The sequence below is a fragment of the Typopeltis vanoorti genome, chromosome 11 (assembly GCF_054136105.1).
Source record: "Typopeltis vanoorti isolate ZY-2024b chromosome 11, IOZ_Tvanoo_1.0, whole genome shotgun sequence".
Taxonomy (NCBI): Eukaryota; Metazoa; Arthropoda; class Arachnida; order Uropygi; family Thelyphonidae; genus Typopeltis; species Typopeltis vanoorti.
The window spans coordinates 25,153,976-25,175,702 of NC_143559.1; the positions used below are offsets into that span (position 1 = coordinate 25,153,976).

General features: G+C 34.7%; 1 protein-coding gene across 1 annotated transcript in view; it reads right to left on the bottom strand.

The window, feature by feature from the left end:
• The window catches only part of LOC150101389 (potassium channel, subfamily K, member 13-like), a 29,409-nt gene extending 15,955 nt beyond the window's left edge, over positions 1-13,454 (bottom strand). The window contains exon 1 of the mRNA XM_090400789.1: positions 13,121-13,454. Within this exon, the coding sequence (XP_090256915.1) occupies positions 13,121-13,454 (334 nt within the window). The remainder of the gene's footprint in view (positions 1-13,120) is intronic.
• Positions 13,455-21,727: the final 8,273 nt, after the last annotated feature.

Below are 21,727 nucleotides of genomic sequence, written 5' to 3' on the forward strand. Positions count from 1 at the left end.
TTAAAAAAGTGCGCGTTTCGTAATAGCAATTTGTATAGTGATGTCATTTATTATTACAATAATCAAACCTAGATAGCTGTTTGCAGTATAGATATAAGGCATAATTTTGTTTTAATTTTGCGAAAGTAAAAAAATATTGCCAATGTTTCAAATCATTTTGCCAACAAAAACGAAATTCGAAACGAAAAGAAAAAAAAGTTTTCTAAATCAGTCTTGAACTGAGGATTAATTTAACAGCAGAAATTATTGTTTATTCTATATGGTGACATGCGTCGCCATATAGAATCTAGGATATATTGAATACATAGAATATAGGATGTTTGATGAATGATCATCAAACATCCGTAATATTGTATTTCCCCCCCTCCCCCGTAATTGGTTTCAATTGTAGTTCTGTTTTTTTAATATTTCTTCATTACGCTTATGGACCCATAATGTGTCTCCATCCATTTTGCTCATATGCTTCATTTCTGTTCATGTTGTAATTCTTTGATAGACTCATTCATTGTGTATATTTCAGATTCATTGTAAATTCTCTTTTAATAACATAAAAACTAAATTAAAACAAATAACTTCAATATATTTTTAAGTGCTTTTTTCAAACTGCATAAGCATCTGTGTCGTTTTTTTCCTTTGGTCCGTACGCAAGTTATTCAGCGACTCTGGTCGGGTGGATTTTCTCGGTTGATATTTGAAATCATACAAAAATTATCGAACAATTGCAATTTTTATTTCAGTTGGACTATTCTGGATATCCATCAGATAGTCATGCGCAATTATATATTGCAATAACTCCGTTTTGAAGAGTTATTGAGAATTAGGCGAAAACATACATGTTTAAAGTAAATAAGCCAGAAATAGATCGATATTTAATAAAACGCATCAAAACATAAAAGACACTTGCCGTTTTTATTCTATTTTATTATTTTTGATAAAAATACTAACACTAACAATTTAGAAGTCTTTGAATGATATCACTTTGTTACAGACATCATGATAGTTCTCACGAAAACAACCAAATATCTTGTACTTTACGACTCGAAATTGGTAACACGCTAATCACAGTTAAACATTTAATTGAATAAAATTAATTATAGTACAGATATATATTTTTTCTCAAGCAGCATGTGAAAGAAGGAACTCACGGACAAGGAATATGTTAGATTTCTTCATAGAGTCAGAAGGTGGCCTCTGTTAAGAATATGACTATTTTACCACTACTAGGTGTCAATGATCATACCGTGCTTTCCTGGGAAGTAGTTAATTAATTATATCGATGTTCCAAATTAGACAGGTTACATGCTAGAAATTATGATTAACTTAGGAGAATATCACACATACCAGTCACTGAATTAGAAACCTTTATTTACTACTGGGATGGACCTCCTTTAACCCGAATTACAGCACATATGCGGTTTGGGTGTAGGATTGCGACTACATCATACCAGGCATTCGCCAAACAGTCTAACTGGCTTAGATTTGACCGAAGACGACTGCTCCCGAATCTGTTTTTTTTTTATTTTTATTTTAACGTGTTTCATACATTCTCAATGAGGATCATATCCGTGCGCTGTTGTGGTCAGGGAAGATGGTGGAAGTCCCTGTCATGGTTGCTGAACCACTGCTGAACTTCTTGTGTGACCGTCACCTGCTGTATAAAAAAGTCAATATTGCAGGATGGACTTGATTGGAAACAATGTTCAGATATTCCCTGAAGGACACTAGACCTTCCAGCAATATAAGGAGACCGTTCCGTATAAACAGAAAATGTCCCACGCCATGATACCACTTTTCAGAACCTTGAGTTGTATTTACAATGCAAGCTGTATTTACAATACAATGCAAGCTGGATTCATTGCATCATGGGGTTCCCACCAAACTCTCTACCTACTGTCCGTACAGAACAATGTGTATACCGTGACTCGTTGGACTAAGTGACTTTTTTCTAGTCTTCCAGTATCCAGTTACAGTGTTCCTGATGCCACTCTCGAACCCAAAACCTCTATTCAACATTTCCCGTTCTAAGCGTCTCCTGGCGTTGATCGCAAATTCCTCAGTATATTTATTCAACTCATTTCGAAAATGCGAATGTGTGAATTAGCATTCAGTTCCTAAGATTATTTTTGACTATGCATTAATGCTTGCTGGTTGCTTATTCTTCACATATAACTGTTATTGTCATAGGTTATCTGTATTTCTGGATTAAAAAATATATATTTTCTCGTGTTCATATTTGTTACTTAAATGTTTATATATTAGAGTAAAAAAGGTAAGAAAAATTTATGAGGGTAATGGTTCGCAGAAAAGAGCCTGTGTAGCTCAGTAGAAGTGGAACTCGGCCTAATTGAAGAAGGAGAAGAAGAAGGAAAAATAAAACTTATACCGATAATGGAACCCCCGTAGTTAGTGGTAAACTAAAATGATAACCCACTATCTGAACAAAAAGCATAATCCCAGACAAAGGCGCTGTTAACGTAGGCCCATTCGCCACAATGAGAGGAATAATGACAACAAGATATCAAATCTAATAAAAAAAAATAAAATAAAAATAAATAAATTGAAAAAATATATATATAAATAATAATTAAAATAAATAAATAAATAAAAGTTTAAAAAAATAATAAAAATATTAATAATAATATATAGGTAGGCCTATATATAAGGGATAAGAATGTTATATATATATATATCTAATTGTGTAAGGGAAAAAAAATGGAAATGTAAATGGCAATTACTCCTTAAGATAAGTCAATACTATTCAAGTAATAAATATGTAGATTAAGATATATTACCAGAAATATGTATATGTTATTGTATATACAGACATAAGGACGGTAGAAATGTCAATTGTAAGAAATGCAGATAACATAAGTTCATAACATGATAATAACCCAAAATGTTAATAGGATATATTATCCATTTACAGACCTGTAACTAATTCTGCAATTCAGAAAACTTTTGTATATAAGAAATTACAGATTTACCTCTTAAGTTAAGCAAACAATAGAATGTTAAAGCAATATGGAATTCATTTTGTAAAAAATAACAGTGCCTAAAAAAAAAAAATCTGCATAGAGGTATAGAGATACTACCAAAATATATGCATATATAAATGTAAATAAAAACATAAGCAATGTATGTATTTTAAGAATAAGATGTGCATTTAAATTAAGTTAATAAAATAATCATCCAAAATACGTGAACAAAGATATAGAATGAAGATATATATATAACGAATTGTACATATGGAAAATGTCAATGCTAACATATATATGTATGTATATGTAGGTATATACATGTATATATGTATGTATATATATATATATATATATATATATATATATATATATATATATATATATATATATATATATATATATATATATATATATATATATATAAACGTGAATAGACTGATCTGATAATGGAACTTATAAATAGACTGAAATCACTATGTAACATATACCAACAAAAATAACAGCTCAAACAACTCAATAGGACAATAAAGAAAATAGAAATTGAGCATGTGACTTGTATCTTATTTAAACAGTGATTGTAAAACAGGTGTCATAAGTATATTGTAACGAGTAAATGAAAATGCCTAATAGAATTAGCAGCCTATATACAAATTATAAATAGCTGTATATATATTTATTTTTAAATGTACACAGCTGCTGTTGTTGATACAAATAAACGCAGTAGAAGTGGCGTTTGCACTCTACAGCGCTTAACCGCACGAAGAAAGGATTTGGTGGTTCAAATCTAGTCGCCGACTAGAGGAAATTTTTCTAAGCCTTTTTTCGACCGGTTCCCGAGTTAGTCGATCTCTGGCGCGGGTTTTTTTTCTCCTGGAAACTCGGGTTTTTCGTCCCGTAAACTCAAGAAAATCGACCGTCGAACCCACACTATTTTCAGACATTAAAAATATTGTGTTAGGGTTAGGGACCACGAGATGGCGGCACTAGCTTGCCGCCTTCTTCACTGCGTACCGATGAATCAGTAAGAGCCTTGGGCGAGCTATCTCTCTCTCTGATTGGCTACCAGCGGAGATTGAACTGCCCACTCAGTCTCCAAAAGTTAGATAGGGTAAACAGTCCCACCTACTCCCTATACGGGAACAAATAGACGTTAGCTGATTTTTTTTTTTTTTTTTTGGTTCTCAGAAATCAATGGGGGTTTCCTTATAGGCATGCGACTGCCAATACCGATCACCTTCATTTTCCTGACATACTTCGGTGAGATATGGGTCGGTAATAGTCTTCATTAAATGCTTCGGTCAATTGCTGCACATAGGAAGTTCTGTTTGTCCGTACAAGCCTTCTCAGATGATGACGACGACGATCTCGTTCCTGACAGTCTTAGGACCATAGTAACGCACAGTTATGACCTCTTTGTAGGTTCTTCTTTTACTGATTAAACATTCAGCATATATCGCCTTTTCAGAAATCAGTCAGCTCTGCTGTTTTCAAAATCGTGGTTCCAGCCAGACTGGCACCACAATAAGCTCTTTATAGAACTGCGAAAGATCTTTTGTTTTTCTCATTGTGATCAATACCATTGACGATTACTGACCAAGAACATTCTTAAATAGTTGCCTAGAACACGTGGTGATGGACGGGATCAAGTATTTTGCATATATGGTGCGTAAGTGACGTTTACGCACATCTGATATGTGTATCATTGCTCACATGGCAGTGGTGTAGCTAGGGCTTTTGCCGCCCTGAGCGATCCCTGACTTTGCCGCCCCTCTCAATACACACCAAAAATACTACAAAAAATCAAAACAACGTATAGGGAAATAAATCAAACACTATGTTTATTTGTGAAGTAAAACTTTAATTTCAACATTATAAAATACTACTTTTCTTGCTTTTCTGTTAGCAAAATCGTCGATGACATTGGCGAAGTCTATTTCATAGTGATGTAGGTAATTCTTAATCAGTTTTATTTAGAAAACCTCCTCTCACAACTAGCAACAGTCACAGCAGTTGTGAGGAAAATTCGCAGGAGTATTAAAATATTCTGAAAAGAGTTCTCGAGACTGTAGTTTAGAATTAACTGCAAAAGTTCAAAAAGGTTCAAAGTGCCGCCAGGGGAGGACTGTCCCCCCCCCCCCCCAGCTAAGCCCGTGTCACATGGTATCATTTGCCGAATGAGAAAGATACCAGCTATGCATGAGACTTTGAAAAGAGGCTTAAATGAAGCGGTATCACTAGAGTGGGGGGGGGGGAGTGAAAATAGGGCGGGAGTGAAATGGATGTGCAACCTTATTAAGGAAGAGATCAATAAATAAATTATATGGAAGGAGTATCGTGAGAATAAGAGTGAGAGAAATTATGAAATATATAAAATGCAGGAGGCCAGAAAAGTAACGAGAATTGTGCAGAAGGCTAAATCGGAGTACGAAAAGAACTTCGCTGTGCAGGCTAAGGGCAACTAAAAAAATAATAATAATAATAAATAAATAAAATATCATTATGCCGCAAGTAAAAGAAAGAAAAATGAATGTAAAAGAATAACTTTACTAAATTCAGATGATACTCTAGTGTCAGAAGCAAATGATATTGTTAATTAATGAGAGCTTAGTTTGCTAAGATATATCAACATAGTACACAGCGCTACTGCAACATTGGAAGAACAGTTAGAGATACATGATGATGAGGTGGAAGAACTGTTGCATAACCTGGATAAGAATTCGACAATATGTTTTAATGTAATATTAGCACGTATGCTAAAGGCACGTTCAGCCTAATTGGCTATGCCTTTGACATGTTTGTACAGGGTGTCCCAAAATTCACGCAAGATTTAAATTTAGCGCCATTTGTGCGGTAAAGTGTTGCCAACGAGAAAAAAAAGGCAGCATGACAGCTGACAGTTCAGGGTTATTAAAAATGGAGCGCTACACGAAAGAACAACGCAATTTCATGGATGCAACAAGTGGATGCTTATTTTTCGAACAAAATCATCTTCAGCGATGAGACTCATTTTCATCTTGATGGCTTCGTTAATCGACAAAATTGTCGCATTTGGGGTTCAGAAAATCCACGAGTGATTGTTGAGAAACAAATGTATCCACAACGTGTCACCGTTTGGTGCGGATTTTGGGCTGGAGGCATCATCGGTCCATTCTTCTTCGAAAATGTGGCTGGTAAAGCAATAACAGTTAATGGTGCTCCCTATCGCGACATGATAATCCAGTTTTTTGTGCCTAAATTGCAAGATATGGATGTGGACGACATGTGGTTTCAACAAGACGGTGCCGCATGCCATACAGCCCGAGAAAGAATTCAATTACTGCATGAGTCATTTCCTGGTCGTGTAATTTCCCGTTTTGGTGATCAGAATTGGCCGCCCAGATCATGTGACTTAACGCCGTTGGACTTTTTAATTTGGGGTTTTTTCAAGTCTAAGGTTTATGCCAACAAGCCCACGCCCACCCACGCCTTGAAGGAGGAAATTGAGCGCTGTATCAACGAAATTCAGCCACAGTTATGCAAAACGGTCATGGAAAATTTCGACAAAAGAGTGCGTATGTGCCAGCAAAGCCGTAGAGGCCATTTACCCAATATGCTATTCCATGCATAACCCCATACTGTATACTTTATGAATCAATAAGAAATTATAATTTTTAATTAAAAACCTGTGTTTTCTATCAAAATTACTTCTTGCGTGAATTTTGGGACACCCTGTATAACTTCAGTCTCAGGTTGGGAAAGATACCATAGGAATTTCCGGAAGGAATGTATGATAGTTACATTGCACAAGGATGGTGCAAAACCGATGTGTCTAAGTACCGACCTATCAGTATCTCTGATGTGGTGGTGAAGATTTCAGAGAAGTTGGTAAGAACTCGCATACAGAAAGTAGAAAAACAAGTTATATTCTGCAAGGAATAACAGCATGAGTTTACTGAAGGAAGGTCATGCTTAGCAATTTGCTCATATTTTATTACAATGTTACGGCCGAGTTGGCTAAATGGAATAGATACACTATAATACCGTTAAATTTTGCTAAGGCATTTGATAGGATACCAAGTCAAGAGTTTATATTCCAGCTCTTGACTTGGATAAGCGGGATGGATTATTATCAAAAAGGGGTATACGATGGGTTTGAAGCTGCCAAATTTAAGGTGACCGGTACTGCATCTCAGAATTCAGTCCTTGGGCCATTGCTGTTCAATCTATACATCAATGCCATTTGTACATCTCCTGTTAGACCTTCCTAATATCATTATGGACGGGTCTAAGATATGTGTAATTGTTTGCTGATGATACGAATAGGCAAGGCATTTAATGATGCTATTGATATCCAGCACTTAACAGAATGATTTGAATAGGCCGGAAACTTGGGCAAATGAAAATGATTATAATTTTAATGTTAGTAAGTGCAAAATTATGCACTTTGACGTGATGAGATTTCCAACGGCATATTATATACAGCAATCCCTCGATTAATGCGCTCCCGATTTGTGCGTTTTCAATTACTGCGTCATTTTTTTTTCGATACCCAAATTCGATTAGTGCGCCTATATACATCTTAAAAATAAATGTTACAGATTTAAAAAATTTTCCATCTATACATTTTTTATGGCTAACTATTTTAAAAAATCACTCACCACGATGAAATAATTTAGTTACCGATTTGGAACATTTTACAGAGTTATTTTTTAATGGCATACTACACTATTTCCATGTACCTATTGTTCCAAATTACCGCCAAAAGTTATGTCGTCTGCTTTACATATCATTTTGTTAATTATATCTCGTGCAATGGTTTTCCGTACTTTTTTATTTTAAATTATTTTCCTAACCTTTAATCATGAGTTAAAGAATTAGTGAGCAAAAAACAGAAGTGTGAAAATGATTCGAAAAGTAATCTGATTGGAAAAAAAACTTGAAATAATAAAGAAAAATGAACAAGGCGAGTCCAGAGCAAAGATAGGATAAGAATACAAATATGGGTGAATCAACTGCTGAATACAAAGAGAAAGGTAAGGCTGCTTGAAGTTCATCATGCATGCACTGAAAATCTAAGTATTATAATGATTGAATTAGAGAGACTTCTTTTTACATGGATCGAAGATTGTAACCAAAAACGGATCCCGATAAACACTGGCCTTATTAAGGGTTAAAATTAAAATTAAGGGGGTCAAAAAAAATCTGAGGAACGAATTATACATTTCCCCATAGGTTATTATATTCGATTAGTGCATTTTCGATTAATGCGCCTGTTTTAAAGAAAGCGGGATTTTAATCGAGGGATTGCTGTACTGCGTTACATGTTGGATTATATATGCTACAAGAAACTGATGAGGCTAGGGATCTTGGAGTAATGGTGGCAAAATCCTTCTAAGGTGAAGAATTTCATTTATGTAGATGGATGTCCTCACGGAACCGGTTTACCTGTTTCCGGAATGAAAAACCCCGTTTTCCTGGGGGGGGGGGGAGAAACCCTTCCGCTACCGAGACGGCTAACTCACCTTCAGTGAAAAGCCGCGCTAAAGGTTCCTCGCATTCCAGGTGGGATTCGAACCCAGGTCTTTCAAACGAAAGGTCTTCTTCTATATTGACTGAGCTACGGAGGATTTCGCTTTCATTTCCAGTGTTGAATTTTTGATTGTAGTTATTTACATTAATTTCGTAGAACCAGTCTGATATTTGTGACAGAGTTACATTATTCAAAGAACTCTACGGAGTGGTGATACTTTTGTAAAAAATTCAATGACTGTTAGAAGTCATATGCGTCTTATGGACACATATGAATACTTTGCCTAATTTTCCAAATGATCCAAGTGAAACTAAAATTGAAATGACAAATTTTGATATAGATCCAAAATACCAAATTCATTAAATTTCATCAAACCAGTGGAGAATTATTAATATCATTGCAATCTTTATTAATATAATTACTAATTGCTTTACCAAAATCAAGCCAATAAAACTTATCTGATTCAAACCAAAACTGTGACAGGTCGATCTGTTCAAATGCACATCCTCAATACTAAATTTTATTAAAATAAATTTAGCCAGAGCGCAGTTATCGCAATATATATTTTCGAAAGGTTTTGTCCCTTAGCATCTGTAAATTGTCAATTGAAACAAAAATTTTAATCGCTCGACAAATTTTTGTCAGGATTCCAAAAACTGAACTGAATTTCAGTAAAATTATTTCAGTTACAGTCCAGAAATAAGTTGTATGGAAACAAATCTAAAACGGTTCAAATTTAGTGTGATGAATAACATCACTGTACATTCTGTTTCTCTTCTTCATTTTACAAACATTGCAGTATATAAACATTTCAAGCTTCAATGATCTTCCCATAAAGAATATCTTAAATTCTGATCTCCAAAACCCAGACTTTCAAACAACCTTGGCCTAAGAATGCTTAATGCTATGTAGAAAGAGTGCAATTAATTGATACCCCCCCCTCTCTCTCTCTCTTTCGAAGATTTATTCCAGTTACTACCTCATACACATTATGCCTCTGCATTATTCGTCTTCTCCGGGTATTTTCATAGACTGACCATCATTTCCCCAATGCTTAAGAAAGCGAGTAGCTGTGTTCAACTTCTCTTTACTCTCCAACTTAAAACTTATCCAACTTCTTTCTTTCTTTTATTCCACATACAGTTCCTCCTTGAGACTATTCCATAGACCTTCACTGTTCAGGCACCACATGGCAGATTCCTACTTCCCCTGTTCCCCCCCCCCCAAAAAAAAAAAATTATTAACACACACCGGTTTTACATCCCACAGGACAGGCAAATCGGTCCCTGAACAAATATCTACAGACATAGACCACTTCAAAGAATGATAGTAGCCTGTAATCGCCCCCGTTACTACTTCCTAGTACTAACGGGGCCCATTACTACTACTACTACAGAAGTTACAGAATTTGACAATCTAGAACGTTACTAAACAGAAGTTACTACTTCCTAGCCTTTTCGGATAGGAAGTAGTAACTCATGACCAATACCTCATCTCAGATCCAAATGCTTTATTCCCATACGCTAAAATCATCAACAATAACCTCTACAAGAATTTTTCAGGTGAAGATGAGTTCGGATGTCAACCTGGGGTGGGGATAGAGAAAGGTTTTGTTTTTCCGAAAACTGGATTTTTCATCTCGCTCAACAGGTAAACTATCCAGAAGACACGCAATTAACAAAGACATTATATTACGTTGGATTAATTACAGGGTATCTAGAAGGCGATAGTCGAGTTCGCAGCCACATTGTAAAGATGATAAAAATATTGAAAACGTAGCTAAGGAGCAGAGATAAGGAACTCCTTCTCATCCTATATATATATATATATATATATATATATATATATATATATATATATATATACATACATACACACACACACACACACACACCAGCAGTAGACATACCCAATATTAGGCGAACCCTAATATTGGGTATGTCTACTTTTGGCTTTGATCACCTCCTGCATCCTTTGAGGGAAGTTTTCCATCAATGTGTGGCAGACAACAAGTGGAATTTGTCTCCATTCCTCTAAGCAGCACTGAGTTCAGCGACAGATCGAGGAGGTGCTACTCTGGACCTCAATACCCTCTTCAATTCGTCCAACAGGTGTTCGATGGGGTTGAGGTCAGGACTCTGCACAGGCCAGAGTAGTCGTTTAACACCCATCTCTTCATACCATTCCATAACAGCTGCAGCTTTAGGAATGGGCATTGTCGTCTTGGTAGCAACACGGATCCGTTCCATAAAAACTCCAGTGTAGGCAGTACTGAGCTGTCTTCATAGAACCACAGATAACGATCAGTGGTCCCACTCCAAACCAGCTGAATGCACTTTACACCATTACTCCTCCACCACCAAACTTTACTATGTGTACAACACACTGTGGTAACAAGCGTTCACCAGGCTGCCTCCAAACCCACACCCTGCCATTAGACTGGAAACAGGTGAACTGTTTCCAGTCTAGTCAAGTCAATTGTCCTCCCACGATCTTTGCACCAGGCCAGACGAACCGCCTTATTGGTTATTGTGATGTTCGGCTTGTGTGCCGCTGCTGTTCCGTGGAAACCAAGTAAATGGAGTTATTTTCGTACATTATTAGTGCTCATCATGGTGTTACTGACGCTCTGGAACTCATCACGGATGGTCTGCCGGTTTTTGCGTGCCACCCGTTTTAACACCCTCCTGTCCCTGTCAGTCATTTTCGGCGACCGCCCGTTTTCCTGCACTAGTGATGCCAGAACGTCTCCATTTTTTGATCACATCGCCAACTGTTGATTTTGGATGTTCCAGTTGAGTGGCAATTGCACGTATGAACATACCGCCAATGTGACAGCCCACGATGACACTTCTCTCGAAGTCACTGAGTTCACGTCGTGTTGCCATACCACCTGTGTTTTCTGGTTGAGTTGGTTTGTCTGTTTTGCTGAAGGAAACCCTGTCGCCTCCACACGAAACAGGTTAACTCGCTTTTAACTAAAAAGCCCTTGTGAAGATTCATCCAGTACTTGGAACTCGAATTTAGTTTATTCCAACTAACGTCACACATCACCATATTGGCGCTAAATGATTATAAATAAGCATGCTAAAGAAACATACAAGACATTTAGGAGAAGATGATAGACATATATAACATAAATAGTACAACTTCTACACTTAACCATCATTGGTTTTACAGAATAGTCATATTGCTATGTGCACGGTCTACAATCTCTTAAATCCAAGTATATAACCTTACATTCGGCATCCTTCATCCTTTTCCCATAATGCTGATTTGTTCGACTCCTCCCGTACAGTGGATATTATGCCGTTCTATAACCAACAGACTGTGGGTACGAATCCTATCTTGAGCATGGATGCTTGTGAATATGCTTACATGGGAGATAAATTTCATCACCCGATATGAGACCATCACTCTGAATATTGGAGACCTGAAATGCTCTGAAAAAAAAAGCTCCAGTCTCTAAAGTTTCCGGAAAAAGTCTCTAAAGTTTGTTTATTGAGAATACATTTTACACCGCTATGAAAAAAAAAAAATGGTAACATCAACTTATTGGAGGCTTGAAGTGGCTTGAAATGTTCCATGTTTGACTTCTAGAGATAGAGGCCAAAGATGGAACGTGAAAAAAAACATATATAAACTCAATAAAAATAGGGGGGGGGGGTTCCTCAGCCCGCCCACGGTACGAATTTGTATAGCTTTACAAATAAACATTTCGTGGACGTGACTCACATTAAAAAAAAAATAAATAAAAATCCCGATTGTCAATTCTTTAATTCGAGATAGTACACACATTGTTCAGTGCATTTCCCCCCCTGTTAAATTTGACGGTTTTTTTTTTTTTTTAATAAGATTATTTGCATTTTGAGATATTATACTGCCGCTCAGATAGGTTTATTAGTGTAATTAATTTAGTTAAATGGCCTGGTTGTAGAGCCTAAAGATATTTTGCAATGGCATGCAGGGGCCATTTCGTTTGCTCAGTCAAAGGTGTACCGAAAAGTTCAAATTTATGAAAAACGGCGCTAGAAAACTTTTGTTGTAATGCAAGGCAAACGTACTGCTTCCACTCTGAAAGGAAGTGACCTTGGATTAGCCAATCTTGTTGGTTGTTGCCAAGCCGACTGAAATGACAGACGGTTTCATCATCCACATACATACACACAAACACAACACAACTATGTTGTTTTCCACGCACTAGTTGGTCACCAGGTTCACACCCTTGACACTTTCTGTCACCTTGAATTTGACCTCATAGACCAAAAAATGGCATCTAGTGATTAGCACCTGCCAGCTGCCAGATAGGATTATTATGGTAGGTTGAACATAGGAGTCGACAAGTTAATCACATTACGGCAGCTGAAAGCGCCGAATTTTTATTTTCGTATGTAATTTTCTTATATGTTACATTCTCACTTGAACTAAGGTACATTAGAGGGTATAGAGAAACGAGTTTTGAACTCGCAAAAATAAATAAATAAAATTCATAAGATGCGCCCAAGTTATATTTATGTATTTATGATAAACCAAGTCACTTTGAGCACACACACACACACACACACTAATAATTATTATAACACAATGAAGGAAGAGAGAACTGTAATAAAAGTATTAAAATATCACCACATACCTATGGTGGAGATTACGGTACCTACAAAATAAAATGCGCCTGAAAAATCCCAGCGTGGTCGTTTATACAGTACTCCATTCATTGTTGCATTTCCATAGACATAAAGCAATCTGTTAAGTTCACTGATATTCACGGAATTGTTATATTTGTCCACGTATTGATGATACGTGGTCCAGAACTCTTTCCTCATTCGTTGCTCTTCTGTAGCTTCCAGACAAGAGAAGATTCCCGCCCCTAATAACATATAGAGCACCAAGATAATGGCTAAAAGTAAAAAACGAGCATTTTCCTCTTGAAGATGTAAAATCCGGCAACAGCCCTTCCTATAAGCCATTTCCTTTTACTGAGGAGACATTGCTTCCTGTTTTTTTTTATTTATTTTTTTATTTTTTTTCAAAATCATTAACTCGCTTTGTTCAAGACGTATTTACATCTTCTTAATTTTTCGATATATGATTTGTATAACTTACTTAATGACATTGCTGACAATTTTTCGATACACTTCATACCCAGTATTTAAAAGTTTCTTTCTTTATACGAATACTCTTGTTCAACGCGTTTTTGTTTTGTTAATCTCTCAGAGTTAGGTCTGACATCACATAAGTCATCGTCCAACTGCATAATCTACTTTTATCAACGTCGGATTTATAAATCTACCCTAGAAGAGACTTACGTGGGACATTTCACTCACGAGTTTAATATGAACACCACTAGAGCAACTCCTCTCCGCTCTACGGTGCTGTAACTACAGGTGCTGCTGTAATACTGAAAATGGTTCTCCCACACTCTTCTGCTTTTAAGACACTTTCGGCAGTGTTGCTAGGCGACGGATTATGCTCTCGTAGGAATGTAGTCAACAACTCGTTCTGTTTTCTGAGAACTATATGCTCGAATATCAGGATGGCGAAAGACGGAATTAATTTATTGTCCTCCAGAGAACTGTTTCGTGAAAATTTTAACTCTGATCAGTGAATAAGAGATGCCAGTACACTGGAAACAAACATTTGTCTATATATTTGTTTGTGTCCGACTTCGGTTAGTTGTCTCTTTCTGTTTTGTACGCTGTCTAGCAGAGAAACTTATTTGTTGCTTAATAGAGTTTTCTATCTTTATTTATTTTTTTTTTCTTTTCCTCTTCCTGACTTTCTTGCTATCCAATCTGCTTTCTCACGTTACCTATTTATGTTGTATATGAGTGTATTGACCATAATTTAAATTGGACGAAAATCTAAAAATTCATAAATGATTTTTTTAATTAGAAAAGAAAAAAAACTTGGCATCAAATAACAAGGAAAGAGAGGAAAGACTGAAGAATGCAGAGAAATAGATATTAGAAAAAAAATCATTTAATATGAAATGAAAATAGCAAAAATTAAACGGAAGAAAAGTGAAACGAAGATGGAAAGAATAAGTAAAATTAAATCAAACACATCGCATAGGAAGAGAGTAAGAAAGACGAAGGAAATATCTTCTTCAAAGAATGGTTTCTTCTGTTTTTGTAAGCTAATATTGATGAGCCAGGGAATTATTAGTGAATTGTCAGCAACATTACAAGAACAGCCAAGTTTTATCGGTGCTCTTAAACTTTGGTCCATGAACTATGTAAACACTGTCGTCGAATTGTTGACTGCAGAATCACTTTTTAAATCTTTGGTCCAGTGTTAGTGGGATGCCATTAACATATACATTATAAGTGTTGGACTACTAAAAGCTAGCTTCGATACACTTCATGATTTTCTGAAAACACTTCGCAGCATCAGATATGCAGTTGTGCTAGATTATGGTAGGTCTTTTCCACTTTCACATTACCTTCATTTAAAGTGAAGGTAATGTGGTTATTCTTGAACATAACAGTGACTTTAAAAGCACAGTGTCACAGAGTTCTTGTTGTGCAATTGCTTGTTACGGTCGATTTCATTTAACATGGGAATGGCTCGTATTTTGGCTACTAAGTGTATATGCTACTATACAGCGCCGGCCCGAGCAAATTTTTGAGTGAGGGAAAGATTTTTTTTTCTGCCCTTCGGTCGAAATTGTATATGTATATATAAAAATTATATATATAGTGAATAAATAAATAATAATAACAAATAAATAAAATATTTTCGTGTTTATTATATAATCAGTACATAATTTTAACACAATTTATAAATATTACATAAATCACATTAAATATGACAAAAGAAATATGAAAAAATCTAAATTAAGAATTAACAATTTTAGTTATTTAAAAAAAGAAAAAACCTTTGTACGCTTAATTTCGGCAAAAGACTTTACTACTTCTTCTAGATCTAATGTCTCGGCTATGTCACTTCCAATAGATAAAGTGGCTAAGCCATCTGATCTCTCTCTTGGGACATTGTGGACCTCAAATAATTTTTAATAAGTCTCAATTTAGAAAAACTGCACTCTGCACTTGCAATTATAGTTGGGATTGTTAAAAGAATTCGTAGTAATGTGTACATATTAGGAAAAAGACTTATGCAGTTATTTGCACAAATATAATTTAATACCTCTTTGGGAGAATAATTATTTGATATCCTCCGAGACAATATTTTTAATTCATCTAATAAATCTATTGCTGAAATATCTTTTTGATCACCATCAGACAGAACAATTTCTAAGTCGAAACAAGCTTTTTTTTACTGTATCATTATTAAATTTTAAGTTATAGATGTTGATGTTATTGCTGAATCAAGAATTACATTAAAAAATTAATTTGAAAATGTCGCTCAAAATTAGTAATTCATTCGTCAGGACATACATAATCAAATTGAGTTTTTACATTTCGAGTTTGTGTGCTGTTGTTAGTTGAGAAATCAGCATTTAGCCCCATATTTAGAGAAAAGTTATGGGCTTGGTGTTTAATTTTCAAAAAAATTATTTTCGCTTCTGTATGACGTCAAGAATTTTTTCGTGACATCTAATAATTTCAAGGCTTCATAATATCGCAAGAGATATTTTGCAATTGTTTCCTAGATGCATTGACTTCACTTAGAATGTCATACCAAACAAATGTGCCAAATATAAACTTGAAAGAATTAATTTTTTTTTGCTAACGAACTCGCTTCCAATTTTGTTTTAATGCCTTGTTGCCCAATTAAGCTGTCATCTTCTGTGATTAAAATTAAAGCTTCATGTATTTCTTTTACTTGATTTCGTATTGCTTTTAAAGCTTCAACGCGAGTTTCCCATCTCATCGTACATAAAGGTTTTAAAGTAAAATTTTGGATGTGGTTTAGAGCTTCCCATCGATGACTCGATGAAGAAAAGAAATTATAGATTGACTGAATAACATAAAAAAATAAAACCATATCTACATTGCAGCATGTTGCATCGCTCAATACCAAGTTCAAGGAATGCGTATAACACGGAACAAAAAATGCTCTAGGATTTTTGTTCCTTAAAAGTGCTTGTACCCCCCATGCATTCTTCCCCCTTCATATTTGACCCGTTGTCATATCCCTGACCATGGATATTTTGAATATTTAAGTTTTTTTTCTTCTAATAATTTTAAAATTACTTCAGCCATACCACTTCCTGTTGTGTTATTAATTTTAATAAAATCTAGAAATCTTTCCTCTATTTGTATAATATCTTGGGTTTCTTCATTTTTTTCTTTTATAGAATCATATCTTACAATTAAGGACATTTGCTCCTGCCGCGAAATATCACTGGTGCAATCAACAATTATTGAAAAATACTTAGCATTCATTATTTTAGATACATTTTTTTTAAAAATTTATTATTCAATATAAATTAATGATTTCGTTTTGTATACATTTCCCTAAATAATGAATGTGAATTTCATTGTTTTTATGCGTTCTACACATTTTTGTAATACGCGGCCAAATTCAGCGAATAATTCAATCAGTTTCAAAAATTTTCCATTATTATTTGTATATAGAATATCTGAACATCCTCTGAAAACCATGTTTTCTTTTACAAGAAATTTAATAACCGATATTATGCGTTTTAAAACATGCATCCAGTGTTCTTGTTCTTTTTTGAGTAATTTTAGCTGATCAATTGTAGTTTCATTTTTAAATGCTTTTCTAAATCAATCCGTTTTTCAAAATTATTAAAATGTTCTTGAGATTTCTTGTGGCGCTGAAAAATTTGGGACATATGTTACCAATTGTTATTTCCTTCCGAAATTAAGTTCTTAGTTCGAATATTAGAAAATAATTTTCAGCAGAAACAAAATACTACATTTTTTCAACTTCAGTAAGTTAACCAAGATCTTTTAATGGTTTCTCCGTTACTCAAAATCCTATTATAATGCGATACATGAAAACTTCTATTGTGTTCATCGCGTGGAAGAAAAGTCTCTTTTGATTCAGCAGGAGGACCTCGTTTTACTAATATATCAATTATTGAATTGGATAAGTTTGGCCATAAAGCTGGATCGTCGAAAAGTTCGTAATTTAGTGTTGAGGTATTTGTATTTGAAGTCAAAGCTATTGGATGTTTCTCAAGAGCCTGATTATCATCTAAACACAAATTCGAATTTTCAGACTAATTGTCAGTGGGGGACTCCACAGGAACGTCGTTTTCACTGACTCTTGTTTCTGATAATTTAAAAAAATTTCCGCAATTGATTTTCTTGCTGAGCTCGAATAACTACTCGTTCTGCTCGTATTTTTCTGTATTTATGACCAGAAAGGATTTTCATTTTGTTTCTCCGGTCTGCCATTTTTGTCTGTTTCTGAAATCATAAAAAAACTTTTTTTTTTTTTTTTTCATAAAGTATGGGCTCAAAACAACGTAAAAAATTTTGAATTGCATCGTTATTTGCTAAATCTCTCCCCTTTATACAATCATTTTTATCTAATTTTACTGCATTAAGAAAACAAATAAATTAGCAAAATAAAATTAAAAATTACATTTTTTAATATTAACGTAAAACTCCATATAGTAGTCAATGGGCACAATTTCAAATATATGCAAGAGTTCGTAAAATAAAATAAAAAAAAAAATTAAAAACAACACAGCTATAGCTGCAAAGAAAATTAAATGAATAATTTAATTAAAAAATCATTACTAAGATAAATCACATACTTAACTACAAACTTACGTTCATGAATACGAGGTAACAAAATTCATTCATCAAGTTAATAATATAATACACATTAATACAGGGATAGCAAACTGGCATGTAAGAAAATTTTGCAGATATGTGAACTATTTATAATAATAATAATTATTATTATTATAAAAACCTCCATGGAGTCAAAGACTCATCATGGGAGGTCCACTATTATACACATGATTTATCATACCACGCCTTAAATATATTTACTGTCTCTGCGCTTACCTGACTCTCGGGCAATGCATTCCAATCACTCACCAATCTCCATACAAAAAACCTGCTCATCACTCCCTTGCTCACACCCTCCTTATACAGCTTCCAGGGATGACCTCTTGTTCTCTTCCTATCTTCACCCATTCTGTTCAAAACCTTCCCGACATTAATCTGGTAATAACCTCTTAACAGCTTATATGTCTCGATCATATCCCCACTCCTCCTTCTATCCACCAATTTCTGCAAATTGCATTTTATCAATCGGTCATCATACTCACCATTCCAGAGACCAGAAACCATCTTAGTCAATCGTCTCTGAACTTTTTCCAACACATCTTCATCTTTTTGAAAACCAGGTGACCAAATCTGTGCACAGTAATCAATATGCGGCCTGATCAAAGCCTTGTATAAAGGAACCATAATATCCTCACTTCTACAAGTCAGTTCCCTCTGCATCATTCCCATTATCTGCTGTGTTGTCCTCACAATTTTAGTAACACATCCCCGAAATTTTAGGTTCTTGTCTACAATTACTCCCAAATCTCATCTCCTCTACTACTTCCAAGATATTTCCTCCGACTGTGTACTCAACATCCCATTTCTGCTTCCCAAATTTCAAAATTCAACAGTATTAAGAATAGGTGTCGTCATTAATATGATTAACATTGCATCTTGGAACAAACTCTCAAAAGATTTTGCAACCGCCTGTGATTCCTCCAATTCTATTATTGTATCTTCACTTTGTTGTGATCCTTTTACCAACATTTAACTCTGTACAGATGGAAATAAGTTCTGAGTTGAACGAGGGTATATATTTGAATGAGAAACAGAAATCTCATTTAATGGATAATCAGTTCCTGACAGTTCTGATCTTCCGTCACTTGTGAGCGACTTTATTGGCCTCTTGGTATCTTCTGGTGTGTCTAATTCATTTATTTTTGATGACACACCGGTCTTCATGCCTTTACTGTTAGAACCACGAGGATATCTGTTCCGAGGTCTTCCTCTTTTCCTCTTAATTAACGGTGGCAATTCTGTGCTATGTTTCTTTGGTTGCACCTCAGCAAGTAACATGGCCTGGTTACTTGAGTCATGTTCACTCTTCTCCTGAATATCAATATTGGAAGTATCCCAATGTGCAACCTCTGTAGAGATCTCAACATTCAGACTTTTAGCAGCACTAAGTAACGTAGCAAGTTGGTCCTGCAAAATGATCACTTCACCCTTCTAATAAAATCTATTATCATTTTTTAATTCGTGTATTTTGTCTTTGAAAATAACAACTGGATGTTTATATGAGTTTTCAAGAAATATGCCATAAAAGAAAGAACTGCAGGCAGACAGCACTATTTTGTGTGCTTTAAGTCTCTTACCTTCACATACTAAAGTCATATCTACAAAAGGTTCAGTAAAAAGTAATTCATTAAAAGAGGTTAATACATTGATCTGGTGATTATTCCTTCTTAAACAGATCTGCTGAGCTTCCATCTTCATAATCTAGTAACAAAATGCAACTAGCACCTAAATTGTTATGTCTTTACCAGCAATACAATGGTAATAATACACGTGTAAATGAGGCCTAACTCGAAGCATATACGAAACTCCAATCAATGAAAAATCAACCACATTACTGACTATACTCACCACATTAATGACTTCATTTATCCTAGGTATGTCTTATCACACATATACCATCAATATAATTGAACTACGGCATCAACTAATAATGTAAACAAGAGAACTGATAATTATCCGACATTAACTAACATGCCACCTGCGCGAAAATTTAGGTAATTTTGATTATAGATAATAATATCTTATATGACTATAATACAGTTTTTTTTAATATTTTTATTTTTTCAAAAAGCTTCATATTTTGATATATTATTTATTAATATATCAAATTTTTTATATTAAAATATTAAATTACTAAATAAAAATTTCCACTTAATTTTGTTTCTTAAATAAAAATATTCTATTTATAAGAGAATCAAATGTTCTCAATGAAATTGGATCTAAATGTATCTGTCCCAGGGATTATCAAAATAAAAAATAAATATTTGGAGCTTATATAATTAAAATAAAATATAATTATCTTTATAAATATGTATATATAAATTTAATATTTTTTAAATATATGATATATCCAATTTAATTATTTTTTTTTTTTTAATTTTTTCTGCCTCCAGTATAATTGTAACATAAACTCTAAGTTTTCACCCTTTTACTTTTCGCCTGCGGCATTCGCCTATTTCGCCCCTGCATCGCGTGGGGCTTGCTAATATGGTTTGCATTTATACCATATGTATTTATGTCAAAGCAAGCGACGAAAGGTTTGGAAACTCTGTAGTACAGTGGATGCATTTCAAATTAGATAATCTCGGAATCCTGCTCTAGAGACAAAGCATGATATATTTTAGCCCCTTCATGCATTTGATAAACAGCATAGTAGTTAAAGCAGAGTGGCGTGTAGTACTTTAAGTTAATCTAGGGCCGGATTTAGAGTTGCTGAGACCCTAAGCTATATAAACCCCAGAGGCCTCCTACTGTTTTAAATTACATCAGCTGGTCTTTTTGTTTTTTTATTTGAGGCCCCGGCAGATTGCGAGGCCCTAAGCTGTATCTTTTTCAGCTTATACATAAATCCGGCACTGAGTTAATCTATTTGGATGCTTCTGTAGTAGTGAAAATAAACTATTTAAAAAAAATATTTGTACTTTGCAAGCCACAAAGAGGAAAGTTATTCTGAAAGGTATTAAAAAAGGCAGCACAAATGGAATGACACTCATTAGAAAATGAAGGAAGAAGTCGTTTTACTATTTTGTAATCCACAAACTTTGGCGGCAGATAGCTATCATCTAATGTAATATAATGAGATGTCACTTTATTTTTGCTGATTAGCTACAGAACTAGCAGTTTTATGACATTTAACATTGGAGTTTGTTACAAGATAGAGATAATCTTGAATAACGAGTCTTAACATCATTCTATGGATAGACGAATCCTATTTCATCTGAGTGGAGACTGCAATTCTGCATCTGTGGAATAAGCATAAAGGATAATATCGATACGATACAAATCTACACTGTTTTCACTTAAAATGACTATATGTATGGCGTAACCTCTAAATGAATCATTGGCTTTTATTTTTGAAAAGAACCATCTAACAAGGCCTTCAGCTTTTTCAGTGACTATTTACTTTTAAACAATTTCATATTTACAATCGGTGGTGGATTAATACCTTAGCAGTCTCCCCTCTTTCACATACACTTGGGTCCACCTCACAGTGCCGTACTAAAACG